General features: G+C 46.3%; 1 protein-coding gene across 1 annotated transcript in view; it reads right to left on the reverse strand.

The window, feature by feature from the left end:
* The window catches only part of mllt3 (MLLT3 super elongation complex subunit), a gene marked incomplete in the record, with an annotated part of 125,590 nt that overhangs the window by 19,107 nt on the left and 81,353 nt on the right, over positions 1-25,130 (reverse strand). Inside the window, 1 exon segment of the mRNA XM_032510979.1 lies at positions 22,775-22,821. Coding sequence (XP_032366870.1) covers positions 22,775-22,821 — 47 coding nt within the window.

Raw genomic sequence — 25,130 nt, forward strand, 5'->3', positions numbered from 1 at the left:
ACTCGCTCGTTGTCTCCAGCTGTCTGTAAGGCGGTACAGACTCCGGGCAACCATACTAAGGCTACATGCGCTCTCAGAGGGAGGAGGACTACAGTTTGGGGCCGTTGGAAGAGTCATTCAGTGTGCTAGCATTAGCTAAAAGCAATGCTAACCTAGCGCAGATTCATTGGTGCAGCGTAGCTCCCATCTAATGCTAACTAGCGCCTATTATTGTGCTACGTAGTCAAGCTACTGGCTAAACTAACCTATCGCACGATTCATTGTGCTAGCGTAGCTACAGCGCTAATGCAACGAGCAGAAGTTCCCCTCCGCGCCTCCCCCCCGCTTAGGCTAACGAACCTTTCTGGGTTTTGTCCTTCAGTTCCCGTGTGGGTCGTATCCACAGACGACCTCAAGTCCCGACCACCAGCGCACGGGAGCGTGGGGAGCCACTTGCGGCGGGTGTACAGCGCGGCTATTCTGGAGTACCTCGACGGCCGAGGAACCGTCGCTCACGTCCAGCGCCCATTATCCCGCCCATGTCCCCCCTCAGAGCCCATTGGTTCAATTTGAACGTTTTAAAATTACCATAAATTTGGGTTTCTTTCTTTTACCCAAGATTGCCCAAAATAACATGGATGGTCCTAAAACACTACTTTCCATTCATTGATTTTTCTTTGGGGGTGTTTTATCTTCTCTTATATAAAGGCATATTGAATTATTTTGTGTTTAATTTATTCCATTCAATTTTATTTAAGTATCATTCATAACAAGATTTATCCCAAGACACTTTACAGATAGATGCAGTCAGACCACACTCTATAACTTTAAAGGAGCCCAACGGTTCTAGTATCCTCCCAACTTTAGTGGTTTCCTAAACCATTATCCCGGCACCTAAACCTTTGACATGTACCATCCTGAGATCCACTCAACATCCTCTGCCCTTACTACTAGTCAAAAGCATTCATAATGTCTGCCTGTTTAGCTACTACAGCTCTTTTAATTTATATAATGCGGCTTGTTAATAGCTGTGAAAACCTGTTATTAAACAGCGCCCCGTCTTAAAAAAAACAACTCCAACTTGGGTAAAAGAGTGACAAATGAGATCAGAAAAGCAACAAACCCATCGGAAAAGCACAAACAAATGTTTGATTTGCCATTTTGACCTGGAAGGACAAGTTCCCATGGTTAACGGGGACAACCACACGAGGTGTTAAGTGCTCGAGTCTGGCTTTTGTTTTTCAGGTTCGGGAGCGTTTGGCCGGAATGCGTCCAAGGACCTTAAAGGTTAAGCTATCAACCCCCCCGCCATTGCAGCTGGCCATCAGAGGAGATGAGAATGCTGGACTCGCTTATCAAAGGCCCTATCGCGGTGGAGGTAAGGAACCAGTCCTGCTCAATCCTTGGGGGTGGTATTGGAGCGTTGACATTAAGCTTGGCTCGCTTACAATTACAACAATAGATAAATTGAATTGATATGTGTTTGCTTAAGGGGACCAGATTTCTCAACAAAATCCGTGGACATTTTCCAGCTCAGAAGCCCATATGCTCCTCCAAACACGTCGGGGTTTTATTTTTGTACAAAACTCTTAAACGGGACAGTATACCGATAAGCTGTTTCCCACCACCACAGACACCAATATTTGAAACGTGTTTCTAAGGGGTCGATCCGTTCTGGTAGATTAAGATCCTTTTTTTTTTAAAACATAAAAGTCTGCGAAAGGCGTTTGCTACCCAGCCCACTACTCATGTAAATAAACCGTCCTTTTAGCGGTGTAGAGAGGCACCATAAAATCTCCCACCAGACCCCTGAAATAACACTACTTAAGCGATGTGAAATATAGCAGCATCTCTTCCACCAGACTCCATGTCCTATCACTACTTTTAGTCGTATAATAGAATCAGCATATCTCCACCACTCCATGTAAAATAACACTACTTTGCGTGTTGAGTCAGCATATTCCACCAGACTCCATGTAAATAATCACTAACTTTTAGCGGTAAGAGCACATACTCCACCAGACTCCGATGTAAAATAAATCACTACTTTTAGCTTGGTATATAGCAGCATATCTCCACCAGACCCATGTAAATAATCACTACTTTTAGCGTGTATAGAGCAGCATATCTCCCACCAGACTCCATGTACATAATCACTCGCTTTAGCGTGTCATAGAGCATCTTCCACCAGACCTCCATGTAATAATCAGTGATTTTGATGTATAGACCATATCTCCACCGAACTTCCATTAAATAATCACACTTTTTAGCGTGTATAGAGCAGCATCTCTCACAACCCACTCCATGTAAATAACACTACTTTTAGCGTGTATTCGAGCAGCCTATCTCCCACCGACATCCTGTACATCCTCAATGATTTGCATGTCTAGAGGCAGCCATATATCTCCACCGACTCCATTAATAATCACGTATTAGCATGTATGAGCAGCATATCTCCCACAGACCATGTAAATACTCCCTACTTTTAAAGCGTTAATCGATCAGCATATCTCCACCAGACTCCATGTAAAATAATCCCTAATTTTTTAGCGCGTGTATAGAGCAGCATATATCTCCACCAGACTCCATGTAATAATCACAACTTTTAGCCGTGTATAAGCAGCATAGCTCCACCAACTTCCATTAAATATCACTACTTTTAGGCGTTTACTAGAGCAGCAATCTCCAACCAAGACTCCATGTAAATAATCCTACTTTAGCGTTCTTAGAGCCGCCTATCTCCACCAGACGCCTGTAAATAATCACATAATTTCAGGTGTCTAGAGCAGCATATCTCCACCGACGTCCATTAATATCACTAACTTTTAGCGTGTCAGCAGCAAATATCTCCCCAGACTCCTGTAAATATCCGTGATTTTCGCATCGTAAAACCGGCTTTCCCTAAAACCTCTCTGACTTGTCTTGATGGCGACGATCGGCTCCTGTTTTGGTCGTATTTTCTTCTTTTAATCCAAATTTTGGGTCTTGTCGTTCACAGGGAACCCGGTGACCTTTTCGCGTGGGACAGATCAGCGCCGGGACAGGTCACCAAAACCGGGGACTGTCCCCGGAAACCGTGGGGTCTGGGTCACCCTATTTAGGCCTGCCTTTCAATTCTATCTGGTTCTTAAGTCCTCTCATTGGGGTTATACCGGGTTGTTCGTGGTTTACATATATTATTTTTAAATGTGTTGTTATCCTATGGAGTTGGCCCCTAATAAGCCCCTTTAAAGGTTTTTTTTTTTTGGGCAATTGTCCCTCCATCTTTTTTGTGTATAATAGATCTATAAGATAGATTAGATCGTTAGATAATAGATGATACAGCCTGTCTTAATGTTTTTGTAGTTTAAATAACTCAAATCCTTCTCGGAAAATGTCAGAGACAACTGAATGTCGCTGTTTTTGTTAATATGTTAAGGATTTCCATTTGCTTTTAACTTCAACAAGCAATTTGTTGTTCTTAATCTTAAACCCGTGTTTTGTCTCCCCTCGACCTTTTTAATTTATTTTTTATTATTTTTTTTTCTCACACTTATTTTTTTTCCCCCGACATTTTGTGAACACTTTTTTGCAATTTTGTATGCTTTTTTTTTAAAATAAAAACGTTTGTTGTTTTTTCCAAGAGTATTTGATATTCTAATGTTGACATTTTCAGCGTTTATTCTCCGCACGCCCATTTTTTTTGTGAATAAACAAAACAAACAACACACTGCAACGGTCAATGTTGCCCCGAGACAACATGAGGGTTAGAGAATTAAACTGAAAAGTACAGACTTGAGGTCCTTTTAGTACTCACTTTTAACAGTAATATTGCATAACCACATTTTGCCTAACGGCAGCCCGACTCCAGATCATCGTGGTCTTGTTTAACGGTCTACATTGTGTACTGCAGGCCTCGTGCCGCATCGATCGCATTAATAATTGATGCGTGATGGCAACATTTTTAAAAAAAAAAAACTTTCTGTCAAGAACTACTGTCCCTGCTAGTGTCTGCAGGGATTTTAAGGGCTCCGAGAGAGAACCTCAACCAAGCTGCTTAACCAGATACTATCTCATGTATACTGTGCTGATATCAGAACCCGAAATACTTAACGATCCACCCCCGAAGGGGACACTCTGTTACAGTTGCACAAATAGTAAGCAATGTAAGGAGTGTGGATATTTACATAGTTAAAGGCAGTGTGTGTGTGTTTGTGTGTGTGTGTGTGTGGGTGTGTTGTTTTGTTGTGGGTTGTGTGTGTGTGTGTGTGTGTGTGTGTGTTGTGTGTGGTGTGTGTTTTTTTGTGTGTGTGTGTGTGATTTGTGGTGTGTGGTGGTGTGTGATGGGTGTGTGTGGGGTTGTGGTGTGTTGTGTGTTGCTTTTGTGTGTGGTGTGTGGTGTGGTGTGTTGTGATGTGATGTGGTGTGTGTGTGTGTGGTGTGGTGGTGTTTGTTTGTGTGGGTGTGTTGTGTGTGTGTGTGTGTGTGTGCTGTTGGGGTGTTGTGGTGTGTGTGTGTGTGTGTGTGTTGTGTGTGTTTGTGTGTGTGTGTGTGTGGTGTGACTAAGTGCTCTGTGATTGAGCAACAAGCCACGGATGGGTGCGGACTTGTCAAGAGGGCGTGTAGTTTGGACAGCGTCCTCCTCTCTACACCCCCCTACGGAGTCCGATTCCCCACCCAACGTCGCTACACTACAGTGAGTTAACGGAGGGAGCGTACTTACAGTGGGAGCACAGCAAAAACGCTCCAAAATAAATGACTCCAATCATAATACACGGAAAGTTTCTTAACAAATCGTGGTGTCTAGCTGCCTCTGATTTCTGATTATTGACTAACTTTTAAGCGCTTTATGCGTGTATTCACACATCACAATCTTGTCTGTTTTTTTTTTTTTCTCAGGTGTAGATCCCTCACACCACAAGTCCCTGATTGGGAACGAGGGCCAGCAAAGACTGGTATAAACGGGACGGACCCTGCATCAAGTGGTTAAATGCTTTAGATTTAGGAGTAAACTTGTATCGTGAGCTCGCGATTTAACCTCACCTGGTGTATTTTTAAAAAGTGGCTTCAGAGAAGTCTCTTTTTTTTTGTGTTTCCAGCTTTGTTTGGGTTCTCCATTCTGGTGCTAGCACATTTTTTTTTTTTTTTGCTTTTGTGGCAATTCCATGTTTCAAATTGGCGTTTTACTAAAGCTCTAAGTGGGGGCCTTTGCAGTTTCTTCTTTCAGTTCTTGCCTTTCCACGGCCTCCGTTGCGTCTCTACAGCTGCGTATTCTTCATCCGACCGCGTCGAAAGAGTCCGCCTTGATTCAAAGGCCACCACAGCCTGCAAGGGGCGGGTCCCTGGCCGCGTAGACCATCTTAAGCTTCACACACCTGTAGTGTTAAACCCTTATGACGCCTGTTTCAACCCGTCCCCTACCCTGGACTGACATACCCGGGCCTAACCCCTGTAGTCATCTCTGGATGGCCTGAGTAAACTCCGTTTACCGTTGCCGTTACTGGCCCCGTTCATACCCTTCGGCGTGTTGTGGCTGAAGGTTTTTGATGGCGTACTGGTTTCAAGGGACCGGGGTTAAAATTACCCCGTGTTGTTCCTATATCATGTTCTTTCATTTTCCCCAAAATACCACGATCGATTCCACACAACGCTCTTTTGGCAAGTACACATCTCGACTTCATGATTTGGGGGTGTTTTCATTCCATTTTCTCAGCCTTTGAGAGGAAAATGCTTTTGTTGACGTTATATTACAGTCTGTGATTATCCAGCAACATACACTTAGATTCTTTAATTTGAGTAAAAAATATCCTAAGTGTTCTGCTTTTTCTAGCAAGGCATTAGGTAACAATTTCTTTATAATGAGGGTAATTGACCATTAATTCCAATAATTGTGAAAACTGAATTTAAGTTATCGGTACATCGTGTGAAATGTCAAAAACATTGTTGAAAAAGGACAAAAGCGTAAGAGAATGTATTTAAAATATTGATTAAAAAGTGTCCACAATTATGGTGATTTTTTTATTATTTTGACCGGAGACAACACAAGTTTAAAAGTTTAAGTGTGTGTACAATTTAAAATCCAATCGCGCGACCTGAAAACACACAGGACAAAATGCTAGTACACATCCAACTTGAAAAGAACGTCTATATTTCTATTAGTTTACTTCTGGTTACATGTAATGTGACACAACAAGGAGGTTCGCATGCAGTGTTTGTATAGGACATTTTAAATTGACCCAAAGATTTGTAACTTTTTTTCTTTTTTTTTGTTTTTTTTTCCCCCCATGTGTCAGACCTGTTGAATTTTCAACATATTTTTGCAGGAATGATCATGGGCCACACACCACAACTCATGTCTAGCTGGTACAAGAGTGTCCGAGTCCGAGCTAAAGTCCTTCCTCTGCAGCCAACAGCCAGTCCCACCACTAGATGCACCATAACGCCACCTTAAGGCTGCCTACAGTGTAAACTCCTACCATGGCCCACTCGTTTCTCTTCAACAGATGCAGCTGAGAGCAGTTATCATTCAGACCCAAAAATCAGTAGCAACAAACTGAAAATACTGCAAGTAGACCTGTCTTTGTCCCAACACCCAAAAAACCTGCATAATTCCGACTATACCCAGCACAGAGAGAGATTGAGGCTTGTCTAAAGATTCAAGAAGTGTGGTTATGCCTGTAGCGGCATATGTAGCTTGAGCCTGATGAGGGACTACAGGGTCTGATTAAGTCTCTTCTTTCTAATTTCTAACGCCACTCCCTCTCAGACCTTTACTGTTTTAAACCCACTGAAATATTACAACTGCTTTAAATTCAAATATGCATCATAATCCTCACACCTGGAAACACCACACATGGAAGTGTCAAATCGGTGGCGTCCCGGTTAAAGGAGGATTCTGGTTAATTTCAACATGGTATCTTGTGTATTTTTTTTTAAATGTGCGTGTCTTCCAGTGGCCGAGAAAAAATGAAACCATCGTGCTCGCTACTCCGGTCTATCCTCCCATGCTACGTTAGCAACCCCACGAGGGCTCAAACAGGCAAGTTATAAACATTTTTTTTTAGCCTTTAAAGATGCTCAAACTGTCTTAAAAGTGCCCCGCCTGCCAACCCCCCCCAGCAGTGCCCCCCCCCCCCCCCGAAAAAGTGCCGCCAGTGCCCCCCCACCCCGCTATAAATACCGCCGACCGCAGCCCCCCCCCCAAATGATGCATTTCTTCCTTCCGAGTATCACAGTGACTGCTGGAGTGACGAAATACATGACCCCACTGCTAATGCTAATTCATTCAGCGGTGTTGTGGTTCCTGTGTATGAGAGACAGTTTAGAGAGCTCGGGACGCTACACGACCACACAGAACGGATACAAACACATTTTCACAAATAAGCATATGCTTATTTTTTTTAAAAGTTCGCAGTACAACTAGCAGGAGAGACGTTATACCTGAGGAAGGTTTAGGAGACACTAACTTATTTTAATCATTAAAATTGATAGCCTACATAGTTTTGCTTGATCTCTTTTCTGTGTTGTAGTTTGTAGAACGGTCCTAAGTTAAACACAGCTGAATTAGCAGGACTTCCATCATTTTCCTGTCCTGTCACATCTCTTCTTCTCTTCTCTCTCCTCTTCCCTCTCTCTATTCTCTCGTCCGCTCCCTGCTCCGATTCACTGTGTTCACTCGAAGGAATCACCACACAGGGGGGGGGGGGGGGGCATCCTTTTTAAATACATTTTTGACATCTTTAAGGCTAACAACTGTTTAGAACTTGCCCTGTTGAGCCTGTTGGTGCATCTAAGTTAGAGAGGATACTCGCGTAGACAGCAACCGATTGGTTTCATTTTGTCTCTCTACTCTACTGACCAGACACCAACATTACAACACAGAGCTACGGGGTTGAAATCCACCGGAATTTTCACTTTAAGAAACATGCGCTTTAAAACACCCTTAGTGACAAAACACAAAATAATTTTAACCAATTTTTTCAAACAATTTCCATTTCTTATGCAGTGCTTATGGTCCTCCACGGTTGGTGGATCCTGTTTTTTGTCTTGTCTTGTTTATGTCTGAGCACTGAGGATAACATGGGGAAACATGGACAACATGAGGGAACATGAGGACAACTGAGGATACATGTGTATAACTTAGGATAACATGAGGACCCATGAGGATAACATGGACACATGGTGACAACATAGGGACAAACATTAAGGGGCAACTGAGGGGCAACATGAGGACAAGTAGGCAACATGAGGACAACATATGACACATTGAGGCAACATGCGCTCACATGAGGATAACATGGGGGATACTCAGGAGGTAACCTGAGGACCACTGATACAACAGGAAGTATAACATGATGATACCATGGGACAACCTGAGGAACACATAGGGACAACCTTAGTGCTAACATTGAGGACAACACTAGGGACACATGAGGGCAACAGAGGATAACATGAGGAGACCTGGAAACAACATATGACAACATGAGGGCAACATGAGGACACTGATGATAACAGTGGGACAACATGAGGCTACCATGAGATACCTGAGGACAACATGACGACAACATAGGGACAACATGATGGCAACATGCGGACAACATTAGTTGGACAACATACAGACACATGAGGCAACTGAAGACACAATGAGGGCAATCTGAAGACAACATGGGGACAACATAGGACAATATGATGAAACATGGACAACCTGAGGAACAACATATGGACAACATGAGGGGCAAACATGGTAGCAACAGAAGGACAACATGTTACACATTTGGACATATGATGACAACATGAGGGACAACAGGTGACAACATGAGGGCAAACAGGAAAGACAACATGAAACAAACTGGGTACAACATGAGGGCACATGAGGACAACATAAGGGACAACACTGAGGGCACCATGATGGCAACATGAAGAGCAAATGAATACAAACATGAGGGCACATTAAGACCACCTGAGGACACATGAGACAATATGAGGACAACATGGAGGACAACATGAGACAACATAGGACAATATTAGGACACCATGAGGACAATATGAGACAACATGGGGACAACATGGGGACAAAACTGAGGACATATGAGGACCACATGGAAGAAACTATAGGCACCATATAGGACAACATGGGACAACACTATGACCATATGAGTCCACACTGAAGACACAGGGGACACATGAGACACATGAGGTGCACAACATGAGACAACATGATGAAACATTGGACAACATGAAGACAACATAGGGACAAACATGAAGACACATGAGGACAACATGAGACAACATAGTGGACAACATGAGACACATGAGGGACAACATGAAGACAACATAAGGGCAACATGAAGACAACATGATGACAACATGAGACAACATGAGACAACATGAGGACAACACGAGGACAACAGGGGACAACCTGAAACAACATGGGACAACATGAAGACACATAGGGAACAACATGAAGTACAACTGAGGACTACATGAGACAACAAGGGACACATTAAGACACCCTGAGGGCAACATTCAGACAACATGACGACAACATGAGGCCATATGAGGACAACATGGGACACATCTGGGGACCAAATGAGGACATATGAGGACAACATGGGACAACACGAGGACACTATGAGACAATATGAGACAACATGAAGACAACATAGTGACAAACAACTGAGACAACTGAGGGCAACATGAAGACACATTAGACACATGAGGAAAACATGGGGACAACCATGAAGACAACATGGGCAAACATGGAAGACACATGAGGACACATGAAGACACTAGGGACAACATGAAGACCATGAGGGCAACATGAAGACAACATGAGGACAACTGAAGACCCCATTGGGACACATGAGGACAATTGATGACAACCAGTGGGACAACCTGGGGCCAAAATGAGACAATATGAGACAACATGTGGACCAACATGCGGGCAACATGAAGACACATGCAGCAACATGGGGAAACAACATGAGGCAACATGGGGACAACAAAGGACAACATGAGTGCAACATGAAGACACATGAAGACAACATAGGCACTGAAACACATGAGGACAACATGAAGACCATCTGAGGACAACATGATGACAACATGAAGACAACATTAGACAACATTAGGACGATAGAGGACATATTGAGGACCCCCATGGGAACCACATGGGACAAATGAGGCACAATATAGAGGAAACATGAAGACAATATGAGGACAACATGGGGAGACAAACGGCGACATATTAGGACAACATGAAGACAACCTAGGACAACATTAAGACAACATGAGGGCACCTGAAGACAACATGAGGACACCAGAGGAAAACCTGGGGCACAACTGAAGACAACATCTGTCCAACATTAAGACCACTGAGGACCACATGAAGACAACAAGGAAAACCTGAAGACAACATGATGGCAAACATGAAGACAACATGGGACAACATGAAGACAACTTGGGACAACATGAGGACAATATTAGGACAACTGGGGACCCCATGTGGACAAAATGAGGCCAATATAGGACAAACATGGGGACAACATCAGGACAACATGAGGGCACATAATACAACATGAAGACACATGTGGAAACATGAGGACAACATGAGGGGCAACACAGTGACAACATAATGAACAACACGTGGCAACATGAAGACAAACATGACAGACACATAGGGGCAACATGAAAGACAACATGAGGACAACAATGAAGACAATATGAGACAACTGAGTACAACAATGAAGACCACAGAGGACAACATGATACCATGAGGACCACAGGAGGACAGCTGTTGCACTTTTTATATTGAGAGCCCTGCAAGCAGATCCTATACACATCAAACCTTTGAGTGGAATTAAAGATACGTATTAATCATAGATAATAGAAACACATGTGCATGCTTCTGGCATGTCAGCCCTGCAAATCCCTGAGGGCTTTTAAGTCCTAAGAGGAACCGAATCTGCACATTCCTGATAGTAAGAATGTCCTTGTGTGGGCTCAAGGACTGGGAACTCAGAGTGTTTTCCTTCCCTCATCCCCCTTTGTGTGAGACAATGAGACGTTGGCAATTGGAAAAATACTTAAGAAAACTTTTCGAATTGGGCGCAGACTTGGCTCGCACGCAGCGCCGGAACCTGGTCTCGTTGGCTTGTCTGAACTAATCAAGACGCAGGAGGCCGAGTTCCTTAACTGGACAAATTGAGTCCAAACTCTACCGTGCTGCCCCCCGCCCCCCCTCTGGGCCTCGTTTATGTGGAACCACTAGAGGAATGATTAGTCAACGGATCCCATGTGTGACAGCACCAAACCCACTTGAATCATGGTGAATGAGAATTCGGAGTCAGGACAAACATGCACTGTCCACGGACCGCAACAGCCCCCCCTTCCCCGTGGTCACCCTCCCACCCGCTGGTAGTAGCTCAGGAGGACACGAGGGACTAAAACCCAGGATGACCTCTTCAGAATTAGGTCCTTCTCTTATTTTTTTAGCTCCTCTCCCGTCTTCTACAAGGTGATTGTGGGGGGTGGGGGCATATTCTCTGGGCGGGCAAATGCAGAGAAAGGGCAGGTAACGTTGCCCCCTTATGACCTCATAAGGCCAAGATTCTAGATCGACCATCTGAGCGTTATTTCTCAAAGCGAGCAGCCTGCTCGGTTGTTACAAACCCGTCACCATTTTCTAGTCCCTGGGTTGGCCTAAGAGCAGACTGGGGGTGGGGGGGGGACAACATTTTCTGCCAGGACCTTAATGTGAAGATTACAGGTAGTGGAGACACCCATGGAGAATTAATCATGAATCTCTGCCGTCTTATGTGCACAGCAAAAAAAAAATGGAAATCAGCAATTTGGTTGAGGTTTTTTTATTTAATGTTTTACGTTTTTCTTAAGTTTATTCTTCCGCCTTCTTTCACACGGTTGACGCTTTTTTGTCAAACTAATTTATTGCCTTTAGTTTAGATATTTTGGATGTTAGGGTCAGTAAACCTCATTACAGGAAGTTATACTAATGTTTGGCTAGAAAATTAGGCATTCTTACAAAGCAGATTAAAGGATGGATGTTGTGATAATCCCAGACTGAATACTATGAAACTTTTACTCAACACTATTTTTCCAAACATGCAATTTAGTTTTTTTTAAAGCTAGAAAAATGAATAAGACCCCAAATTAATGATATTCTAGATTTGTACTTGCAAAGAGCGTTGGCATCAATCATGTTTATTTGGGGAATTTAAAAAGGACATTGATATAGGACAACAGAGGACAACATGGGGACAACTTAGACAACATGAAGACAACAACAAAGACACATGAGCACATAGGAACAAGTTGAGGACCAACTGAGGAAAACATGAGGCAACCTGAGGACGACAAGGAGACAACATGAGGGCAACAGAGACAACATGAGTCTACATGATGACACCATGAGGACGACTGAGGGCAACGTGAGGACCACATGAGGACAACATGAGGACGACATGAGGACACATAAGGACAACATGATGAAACATGAGGAAACAGAGGGCCCATGAGGCAACATAAGACAACCTGAGGACACAACATGGGGCAACATGAGACAACATACGAACAACTGAGGGCACATATAGGACAACTTAGGCAACATGGGACAACATGAGGACACATGAGGGCGACATGAGGGCACAGGGGACAACTAGACAAACATGAGGGTCGACATGAAGGTCAACATGAAGACAACATGAGACAACATGAGGCAACATGAGGACAACATGCGAGCAACATGAGCACATTGGCTGCATGAGGACAACCTGAGGACACATGAAGCAACATGAGCCCGCCTGAGAGTAATTAGATTGGAAACCCTTCCCCGTTGTTTTCCACCTAACGAGCCCAGCAGTGGCGGGGGTGGGGGGGGGGGGGGGGGGGTGCAGCCAGGGTATAGTTTGGACTCTTAAGGACCAGTTAATGACCCTCTTTTGCCGGCTCATGTTGTCCTCATGTTTGCCCTCATGTCCCTCATGTGTCCTCATGTTGCCCTCCATGTTGCCTCAATGTTGTCCCATTTTGCCCTCATGGATTCCCTCATGTTGTTCCTCCATGTTGCCCTCCTGTTGCCCTCATGTTGATCTCCGGTGGTCCCTCATGTTGTCCCTCATTTTGTCCTCATGTGGTCCCATGTTGCCCTCATGTTGCCTCCTGTGGCCCTCATGTTTGCCCTCACGTTTGTCCCCCCATGTTGCCCTCATGTTGTCCTCATGTTGCCTTTCATTTTGCCTCCACATGCGGGTCAATTGGACGACTCTCGACAGTTCCTGCAGCCTCTCCACAGCTGATCGATGCTTTGATTTGGGCTTTCAGCGCACACAAAGGTCCCAGCATTCAACGCTCCTGCACGTGCGGCCGCACGGCTCGTATCTCAGACGGACAGCAGAGAAAGACCCTTAGAGAGAGAGGCGATGCTGGGAACCGAGTGTCCTCTTTCCCTCGTCCTTGTTTCGAGTTTCCCACTCTGGTCCGTGTTGGTGGCAGGTGGTTCAGGGCAGCTGTCCAGGACTGTCCCCCTCGCCCCTCACCATGGCTAAACATTATCAAAAACAGACACACATGAAAGCAGCGCCTGTAATTCTCCGTCAGGGATGAGGACTGTGCCCCATCCTTATCCTGGGGTTCTGTGGTTGGGCTGGGGATTAGGAGTGTGTGTGTGTGTGGTGGTGTGTGTGTGTGTGTTTGTGGTGGGTGTGTGCTCACACAGACCGGGTTGAGGCTGGCCAGTGGGTCACGGTCCGCTAGCCCCGACAGATCCGTCCCAGGGAAACAAGCGGGGGATGAGAGAAGGAGCGTGCCTGAAGCCCCATGAACATCAAAAGACCAGGTTGAGGATGGGATTCGTCCAAAGGCCTGGACCCATTGGGTAGTCAGGGGCGTTTCTGATAGGCGGGGAGAGGGGAGAGAGGAGGGGGGGGGGGGGTCCGTCTGAGGACTGGGACTGGCTGACTGAGGGCTGCAATCCGCGTGCATCGCGTCCCTCGTCGCCCCCCCCCTTGAAGTTCTGCTTTGCTTCTGTCTTTCATAACGTAATCTGAATTTGAAAGGACTATTGTATGCATAAATGTGTGTGTGTGTGTGGGTTGTGTGTGTTTGTTGGTGTGTTGTGGTTGTGTGTTTGTGTGTGTGTATGTGTGGTGTGTGGGGGGGGGGGGTGGCCTACCACCGATCCACAGGGAGCTGACGGAAGGTCAACACGGTCGGCCACCAGGAGGTGAAACGGGCGGGACACAAGCTTAAGCCCAAAAAGCGCATTTAATTTGAATTACGCAGCTTGGTGCAAATTTGACGACAAAGGTCCAAGTTCCATATCAGATTGTCATGGAAGTTATCCCAAAAAAAAAAGATTAATAAAGGAGAAGTCTAAGGTACCCAAAGTCTAAGTGGGTCCTGGGACGTCAATCCCTTACACAAACAGACACCAGAGACCACCACCACAAAGAGGTGTTCTTCATTTGACACAAAGCGGATATAATTCAGGTGCGATTTGTGAGAAAAACATAAATATAATAATAATTGCCAGACTTTGTAACTTATTTTCACTGCATTCGCAAATATTTGAACTTCACTTTCTAAAAATACATAGATATATCTAAAAGACTGTCTTTCACCTTCGTCATGGCGGACACATGGGCCTGGTCCCATGCAATGAACAAACAAAAATGGATTTGGATGTGGAACTTATTTATGTTATTTTTACTCATTTTCAACTTCAGTGGAAACTATCTCCAAATGACATAAAATTAACATGTGTCACATGAGAGGAAGTACACTGAAATATGTAGAGCAGGGCACGGGAAATGTTCCCATGAGGAAGATAAAAAAAAAGCATTTATGGTTTTGTCTTTTTTCAATATTGCCAACCTAGGATTACATCTGCGTCCTGTGGTTCGGAGCCAAGACCTTGCCTGGTTAACACCCCCCAAAAATGTGCGGGGGGGGAGGAGGGGCGTCTTCTTAGAGGTGAGACGAGGAGGAGGAGAGACTTCCTGCCAACAACCTGAGTCTTTAATGACTTCCGCGAGGGTGCTTTTTGACTACTACAGAGCTCGTCGGGCGGCGGGGGGGCGGGGGGGAGGAGGGGTGTGGGGGGTGTGGGGGGTGTGTGGGGGGGCCGCCTTACCTTCGGAGCCTTGGCCTCGTGCCAGGGGGACAATCAATGTCTCTTGTGTCTTTCCGGGGACATATTTTCGAAGCTCTCCCCCTCTTCATTGAGGAAACTTGGTTTTGAAACTCACACAGGATGTCCCGCTGGCTGGCCTGGACTCTGAACCATCCCCCCCGCTCCCTCCCCCTTTGGGCTCTCTTCTCCCACTGGAACCCCCCACACACACACACACCACACACACACACACACACACACTCCCATTCTCTGCAGGGGAAGTAGCCTTAAGTCATCCGGAGTCTGCACAGCCACTTTTTCTCTTCTCTGTCTCACATTGAATGCCGGTGAAATCGTTTTACCCCCGATGCTATTGAAACACACACCACAACACCCACCACACACACCACACACCACACACACACACACCAACACCACATGACACCACACACACACACCCACACCACAACCACAACACACACACACAACGATAACTCTATTAAAGGTTGCAGATAGAGTTTATTGTCCCATACCAGCAATAAAATAGTTGACAATGTACGACATAGTAGACATTTTTCCAAACGAACTTTTCTTACCCCCCTCGACACCAGACGGCTCGAACCTGAAGACACCCTGAGGTGGTGGCGTAACCGTAATCCCTCCTCGTGGAGTTCCCTGCCTCTCTTGGAATCGGGTTTGCCATCACACCTCCCCCCCCCCCCCCGTTCCGTCATGACACCGTGGATATCTCCCTTTTCCCATCCCCATGAAGAAGTGGTGGTCCCTTCCATCCAGGGACCCCTTCAGATCTGGGCGGACCGTCACAGGACACCAGCTCCACCCCCCCGCCTACCAGCAGAGTCTAAAGGTGAGGCTCTCCAACCACCTCCACAGCTCGCCAACCCGGTTTTGAGGGTCCTGATCCCCCCACCGTAGACCTCAAGCTCCCTCGCTCTGAAGATGCCCAGTGATGGATCTGATGAACACTCCTGGATTCCCACCAAACAGATCCTCATCAAGACCCTCTTGTACGACCTTCTACAGACCACTCACTCGACACCTTGAAGTCCGCCTGAGCCGCCCGTTGAGGACCGGGTACTGTGATGGGAGGTTCGACTCGCATGAGTAGTGAGGGAGTTTCTGTTTTCCCAGATTCCAGTGCCTCCTCCTCCTCGTTCCCTTGGTCCCGGTTCCCCCCGTTGCACCCTGGCCATCCTACCTCAGCCCTCCCATCCTATCTCGCCCTCGCCATCCACCTCAGCCCTCGCCATCCTACCTCAGACCTCGCCATCCTTCCTCAGCCCTCGCCATCCTTCCTCAGCCCTCGCACTCCTACCCTCGCCCTCCCGCCACCCTACCTCAGGCCCTCGCATCCTACCTCAGCCCTCGTGCCCCGCTCCGGTTCTGGCGTCCACCTCCAAAAACCTTCTTCCCTTCATGTATTTAACCCCTCGTGTTTGTCCTCGGTCAATGACCCTTTCAAGTTCATTCAGAAATATAGGATTTCTTTCAACCAAATTTCCCAAAAATAACATGGATGATTCCATACGTTTTTTTATGATACTTTCATTTTTAATTATTAGGTTGTTTTTTTCATCTATAGCATTTTTAATTTTTTTTTTTTTAAATAGTTTCACCGTATCAGACTAAACTTGGGACTTTATACATCTGTGATCCACTCAACACTCCTCTGATCTTAACTATAGTCAATAATAATAATTTCTGCCTTTTATTACAAACTTATGTAGCACTTTGATAGAAGAGGTTTGTGACCATGAATTCCAAGAATAAGTGAAAATCTATCATTAACCGCTCAGGTTATAAAAAAAAGGACCATGATAAAAGTACAAATATCAGAAAAGAGACAAAAAAAAACACGGTAAAAGCACAAAAATGATATTCATTTTCAATTTTGACCTGGAAGGACAGTTCACGGTTAACGGAAGACGACACGGAGGGTTAAATAAACCTTAGTTTTTGTTGAGTCATGCATTCGGACCTTTGTTTCCCGCCATGGACCTTTAAACGCTGCAGGTGTCTATTCTATAATGATACCCAAATGCAGATTTAAATACTATACATATTTAGCTATAATGTATACTTCAGTTTGGAACAATGAAGCCCCTCAACCTTGAAGCTGTTCTTGGACCAAATCTCCGGGATGACCTTTAAAAAGCTATGGTATATGTTTTTGCAGTATTTGTTTAATGCAGAAATAGGAGCTTTGAGACGGCCTTCGGGGGTGGGGGGGGGGGGCATGGCAGTGTGTCCATGTGGAACCGTGTGCACACTGTACCTTTAGGCGTGGTGGGGGGCCTCATGGGGTGGGAAGACGTCGTAAGTGGATGAGTTGAGAGCAAAGTTAATGGGGGTACATCGACATTAAATGGAAATGTCATAAGCGACGTGACCTTCAGATTTTTCTTATTTCTCGGTGAGATGCGGAATGAACTGGAACCGCTTGTATTTAAACCAAGACCAATATCGCAGAAGACAGCTGAGCAGCCACCAAGACGTCCTCAACATGGATCCTCCTCTCGGCGGTGTTTCCGAGCCCGCCTGCTGAGACCGGAACCGGGAGCCAGTCTTCCTCGCCCACTTGAACCTGGACCGCGTCCAACTTTTCTTCTTTCAGACCAACCCACTTAGACGGACAGAAAAAGACATGCATGGCACGGTGTTAGTCATCCACTAGAGACGGAGATCCACATTTTGATCCCAGAACCCCTCTTACGACCTTTGACCCCCTTTACACTTGGATTCTGGGATGTGCCTGGAAGACGATGCTGTGTATCGTTGTTTTTAGGTTCTAACCAACAGAATATGTCATGTAAAGGTTTTCTCCAGACGAGGGGGGTCTTCAGTGCACCCCGTACAGTGGTTGGTCTTCAGCAACCTTCAGACCCCACACGGTCTGCACCCAGGGTTCCCAGGTCATTCAGCTGACCACCATAATGACCCTGCAGGGATCATCTCATCATCAACGTGGTACCCTGACAGAGGAGGGTGTCCCTCTAGCCAATCAGGGGTCTGCTGGGCAGAGCGCCCCATTGCAGTGGACCCCTGGCTCTGACGTGAGCTCGTGTCTCCGACGCTAGCGATCACATGACATGTGCACCGTGTGTACGGACAGGTGACACGCAAACTAACTTCTAATCTGACGATGAAATCAAATCAACAGCAAAACGCGGCGACGCTGTGACGCCCACACGGGTTTGGGGTTCCTACATTTAAAAAAAAAAGAAATTCTCAGTTGGATTCCTTGGAAAGGGGACAGGCCCAGTTCGGATACTTGAGTGGGAATTGTGGCGTTTAATGACTGCCCTGACCTCAAATCATGGCCCATTCCTCTTGAACACTCGCTGGAAACACCTGGAAGGTGGAATACAAATTAACTAGTTATTTCCCTGTTTTTGGGATCCAAGCATGTTACGCCATGGACTCCTTTGAATAAGAAGTGGGTGCAGTCAGATTTTTTCAGATCCTACATAGTGAGGTTCATCACTCTGAGGTTTCCACATTCGGAGTCCCAACACCTATATCTCCATATCCCATCTCTATAGTGTAAATGTTTGGACCCTTATGGGCAGTTCTGTATTAGTTGCACGGCAATTCATGAAATGGTTGTAGTCCGTAGCTTTGTTTACAACCTTTTTAACCTAATCTTACGTTAACTAAGGTTACTTATTTTTTTATTTCTGCACTTATAGTATCTGGATGTACCTTTGTGTTGAGTGAGTGTCCCTTTAGACTACAGCGGTAGCGTTTTTCCCTAAAAACCTAACACCTACAACAAAGGTCTCTTCCCCGTGACCCGTCTGATGTTTACTGTAAGCCGTCTCCTGCCCAAAGCATTCTGGACTTGGAGTCACTCACCATTTAAACTAACCATCTTTTACTGTCACTGTTTTTGCATATAGTCTCTTTAAGCGGTTTTATTCGAACACTCGTTGACCTTGTTTCTCTCTCTTATTTTTGCCTTAAGTCTGACTAAGAAACTGCATGATCGGTTTCCTCCCTCAGTGGGTTGTAAAAAAAAAAATAAATAAAAAAAAAGACTCCTAACTGCAACATAGAACATTTGCGAAGGCCAAGTGTCATCCGCAAAATTTAAAAACACTGCAGTGAAAAAGGCATCTTTCAGCCATCAAAATTTCTGGTTTGAAAAAATATATATATATAATACAGCCACAGAAAAATGAATAGAAGAAAAAAGCCGCTCCACAAGTTACTTAATAACTCCTCTGTACATCATACAGAATATTTATTGTATGTCCTCAAAATACACACGAACCCATAAGACAGAACACAGGTGAGGAAGCCCTTCGAGGTGATCCTGAACTTTAAAAAAACCGAGGCGTTCTCCTGGGAGAACGATGCACTCAACACCCACAAAATATAAACACCCGTAACAGTACTCGCGCCAAAAAAACCCCCTTTTGGCTCTCTCTCATTTGTTAAATCTAACCAAAATGTTTCCACACGTTTTCGAAATGCAGGAGCTGTCGGACCGCACGCTGGGACTTTGTTCCCCCTTTCCCTCTTGCAGGGCTCGGTTGGTCTACAAAGAGAGAAGGACTTCCCCAGCAGTAGTCGTGTCCTAAACCAAGCGGGTCTATTAACTATGCGTCTGGCCCTGTAGCTGAGCAGGACCTGGTGCAGCACCTTAGTCCTGGATTTGGTACCGACAGCACGACAACGTTCACTTTAGTCTTCTCGTGCTCATCTCGCTCCGTCTGGTTTCTACAGTGTCAACTACGGATAAAAAACTGCCAAATGGTTGCCACTCAGACTTGCTGGTGTGGAAACGACTCCCCTCCTGCATGTGGAGAGTCCACTGCTCACGTTAATCTAATGAGTCTGCGAGTGGGTTTTGGATCAAATGCAATATAGAAATATGAAATCATAACCACAACTTCCTTGTAGGAGGGATTCAAAGCCACGTGTGTTCAGGATGAAGTTTGTTGTAGAAAAAGACATTTCAGTGAAAAATGATTGGTCGATCCATGAGCAGAGGGTGATAAACAGCTGGAGCATTATTTTTTACACTACCCCTGTGGGGGTTGCAACATGGACTTGGCTGACAGTACCAGCGCCTCCGTTCCCCCCCCCCCCCAGCCAGGCTGGATCGGATCTCAGGATCTGCTTCTTCTCTGGACTGGAATATTAATGCATGTGCGTCTCTTCACACCTGTCTGTGGCAGTTTTTTTCCCATGGAAATGATTCAGTGTTACATTCAGTGATGCTCAACTGTCACACGGAGTCAAATGTACGCTGCTGTCAAGTGCTCACACACACCACACACACACACACCACACACACACACACACACACAACACACACACACACCACACACACACACACACACACACACACACCACACACACACACACACCACACACCACACCACACACACACACACCCACCCCCAACACACACCACAACACCACACACACACCCACACACTTCAATAAATACTTACAATGTAAGGCGATGTCGAACCATGCATTTGTCCCAACAACATAAATCAAAGAACATAAATGTAAAAATATGCACATTCATTAAGAGCAACAAGTTGGCCACTCCTCACTTGTTTTTTTTTTTAATTTGTTTATAAATCAAGTGACGTTTCAAGGCTTTCTGGGTGACTCCTGATCCACAGGGCTCCCCCCCCTACCCCCCACACGGGCCCTGGTCCAATCAGCAGGCTGGACACAGCAACTGGACCCGCCCACAGCGGGCCTTTACTTTGCATCCAAAGTTGGAGTTTGTTGAAAAAAATCCAACGCTACGTGGGACCGAGATCCACAGCCCGCTGCTCCGGGGCTCAGGACAGCCCGGACGTCTCCAGGGTAGCTCCGGGGCTCAGGACGTCCGGACGTCTCCAGTAGCTCCGGGCTCCAGGACAGTCCGGACGTCGCCAGTTAGCTCCGGGGGCTCAGGACAGTCCGGACGTCTCCAGGTAGCTCCGGGGCTCAGGACAGTCCCGGACGTCTCCAGGTAGCTCCGGGGGCTCAGGCCATCCGAGTCTCAGAGTAGCTCCGGGGCTCAGACAGTCCGGACGTCTCCAGGTAGCTCCGGGCTCAGGACAGTCCGGACGTCTCCAGGTGCTCCGGGGCTCATGACGTCCGGACGTCTCCAGTACTCCGGGCTCAGGACAGTCCGACGTCTCCAGGTAGCTCTGCAGCTTCCGGACTGTGCTTTCTGTCCAAGGAGCAAAGGTCGAAGTCAAACGTAGTGTTTGTGATGTGGAAGTGTCCCGTCTCTTCAATCAGGTTCACAATCTGAAACAACGAGTACAATGGGTACTGGCTCTATAGTCGAGCTGCCCAAAACCATGTCGTTGTTATATTAAATATGAAACCAAAGAGAGAGAAGTACAGCTTGTAAGTAAAGCAGTGGAATGAAATGAGCCCGACTTCCTCCATCATGTCCATCTGAGGCGCCAGATGGTCGGTTACACGGGGCCGTGTGAGAACCGCTTTGGAACCAGTTTGGGAAGGGCGGGCACTTTGAAAAACCACCTGGCAGGTGATTGGGTGAGCCATCCGTCTATCACGTGGGCCATTGTTGTTTTACAGTTACTGTAATCTCATGCCAAGATTTACTGAACATGTAAGACTGTAGGTGACATACTTAAGGAAACATCCACTCTAAAAACATGTTAATAAGCCAGACGTGAAGGAGAACGCCACCCGATTTTACACATCTGTGTGTGTTCCAGGTTTTGAGGATCATGCTGCATATTTGAATAAAGCAGTGTAAAGCTTTCAGTGGGTTTAAAACAGATAAAGGTCTGGAGGTTTGGAGTTTAGAAAGAAGAACTCATCACGGCTAAAAGCTACATTAGCCACGACTTGCGTAACACACACACACCTGTTGCGGATATGACCTTCTCTGAGCGTCATCGTCTTTTGTGCGTTCCACCCAGCTCGTCCAGTACGCCTAGAAAACAGAGCACATGTTGTTAGACACACACACACACACACACACACACACACACCACACACACACACACACACACACACACACACAACCACACACCACACCACACACCACACACACCACACACACACACACACACAACCACACACACACAACACACACACACACACACCCACAACACACACACACACACACACACACACCACCCCACACACACACATGCATTTACAGTGAACATAGTTCAGTTTCATAATCCCCAGTAACCAGAGTCAGATAGTGTTGGGGGGGATGGGGGGGGGGGGCAGAGGGACAGACACAGGGGCTGTAACCGAGGAGTAAGAGTAACCCCTTTTTAATTCGTTAACTTATCAGTTATTAGGCAAATAAAAACACCGATACAATATCGGCAAACTGCCAAAAACGGCGCGATAATCTGCCAGGGGTGAAACTGTGTCAATCCCGATTCAAACCCTTCGGTACCTTTGGGAACTCCAGCATGAGATTTAAAGTACTTTTACTACTATAACTTTAGAAAGCCATGGTGTATTTCCATTGTTGTCAAAGCCAAGCAGCACCAGAGCCATGTTCTACCTCTGAGGTCAGGATGGATGACCCATGTTGCAAGGCCAGTAAATAAATCCGGTGCCAGAACCCCATATGTTACCCCTATGTTACCTAATCTTTCTTCATATGGGCTGATTTACACTGAAGAAACAACAGCTAGGTGTTACCTTGTCACAATCAAGTTCCTGTTCTTGTCCTGCTTGCTGGGACTCTTCACCTCCAGGATCTGCCAGAGGACAGAGAGAGACATGGGGTCAAAGTCCCTTGGGGACATGGAGCTACATGCATTAGCACCTGGGTTCTCCTGGGGTACATTCGATTACAATAACTAAATACTGTGCAAAACCCCAAATCTAATAAGTTGGGACGTAAATAAAACCAGAATATTTCAAATCCTTGACGTGCCCCTGTGTTACATCACCTAACATAATGTGTACTTTATTATCACACAAGGGGAAATTACAATTTACACTCTTTGTTATTACACACACATGCTCAGTACCTATACATGCCAATGGAAGATGTCAGAGTGGGGGAAGGGCGGTTGGGAGTTCGGTGCCTTGCTCAGGAGCACCTTGGCACCTCTCCAGCTGCCGGTCCCCACCATACTCTGGTCTGAACGGGGACTTGAACCGGCGACCTTCCGGTTTCCCGACCCAACCTCCCTACACCAGAGCTACTGCCCCCCCAGTAACATCCTCTTATTATTTTTTGGTCTAAACGTCATACCAAATCCCAAATTAAAGGTAACACACACACATCACACCCACACACACACCACACCACACACACACACCACACAAACACACCACACACACACAACCACCACACACACACACACACACACCACACACACACACACACACCACACACACACCACACACACACCCACACACACACCCACACACACCACACACCACCACACAACCACACACACACACCAACACACACACACCACACACACACCACCACACACACACACACACACACACACACACACACCACACACACACACTCGAAACGTAAGTCGTACAACTTATGCTGTCGGTTCATTAAAGCCTGTTGTTGGGGTTGGACTATGGTTCAAGTCAGTGGCCTGCACGATTAATGATTTCATTTTTAATAACTTCCATTTAAGAGCCCGCACACACAAACGCTACGTTCTTCTGGGAGTTTGGTGCTGCCAATTTGTTTTGTTTCGTCATGGTTCACGTGTGCACTAAATATTACACTTTGTGAGAAAAAGACTGCGGCAGAGAATGTGATATCAATTCTACGCTAAATAATATGGATTCATATTTTTCCCAAGGTACTTAAACTCCTTCACGGTGCGGTATTACATTCTGTTTATCGCACCGTTGTGACGAAAAGGGAGCTGAGCCACAAGGCAAAGCTCTCGATCTACCGGGCAATTTTGGTGCTCCTACCCTCACCTATGGTCATGAAGGCTGGGTCAGGACCCAAAGAACGAGATCCAGGGTACAAGCGGCCGAAATGGTTTCCTCAGGAGGGTGGCTGGCGTCTCCCTTAGAGATAGGGTGAGAAGCTCAGTCATCGAGAGAGCTCGGAGTAGAGCCGCTGCTCCTTCGCGTCTAACGGAGCCAGTTGAGGTGGTTCGGTCGGGCATCTGGTAAGGTGCCTCCTGGGGGCCCCCCTAGGAGTGTTCCAGGCACTTCCAGCTGGAGGAGGCCCGGGGAAGACCCAGGACTAGGTGGAGAGATTATATCTCCAACCTGGCCTGGGAACGCCTCGGGATCCCCCAGTCGAGCTGGTTGATGTGGCTCGGGGAAGGGGAAGTTTGGGGTCCCCTACTGGAGCTGCTGCCCCCGCGACCCGATACCGGATAAGGGGACGAAGATGGATGGATGGACATTTTTCCCCGAATCGTGCGTCCTAATTCAAATTTACTGGTGCTTTTCGTTGTTTGTGTTCTTCCGCTGCTAGCTAAATGGCACGTGGCTGTTGATTTTACATAATGACGGTTGTTGAACGCCCTTGCTCACGTTTGTATTTTAGGTGCATCGTTTACATGCTGAACTAGTTCCACCGCATTAAGATAATGTCATTAATAGTGAACACGTGTGGAACGGGGCTTGGCATTGTCTTGCTGAAATCAGCGGGGACTTCCCTGAAAAAGACGCTGCTTGGATGACAGCATATGATGCTCCAAAACCTGTATGTACCTGTCAGCATTAATGGTGCCTTCACAGATGTGAAACACCCCCTCTCCACCCCCACCCCAGATGCTGGCTTTTGACCTTTGGGCTGATAAAAATCTGGATGGTCCTTTTCCTCTTTTGGTCAGAAGGACATGACGTCCATGTTTTCCAGTCAGACCACAGCACGCCGTGCTGTGTTTCTGGTGTTGTTGATTTATGGCTTTAACTTTTCATGGTAGAGTTTTAACTTGCACTTCTAGATGTAGCGATGAACTGTGTTAGCTGACAATGGTTCTCCAAAGGGTCCCTGAGCCCTACGTGGTTATCCTCTCCAGAACGATGTTGGTTTTTTAACGCGTGCCGTCTTAGGATGGAA

Source organism: Etheostoma spectabile, unplaced genomic scaffold (genome assembly GCF_008692095.1).
Source record: "Etheostoma spectabile isolate EspeVRDwgs_2016 unplaced genomic scaffold, UIUC_Espe_1.0 scaffold302, whole genome shotgun sequence".
NCBI classification, from domain to species: domain Eukaryota; kingdom Metazoa; phylum Chordata; class Actinopteri; order Perciformes; family Percidae; genus Etheostoma; species Etheostoma spectabile.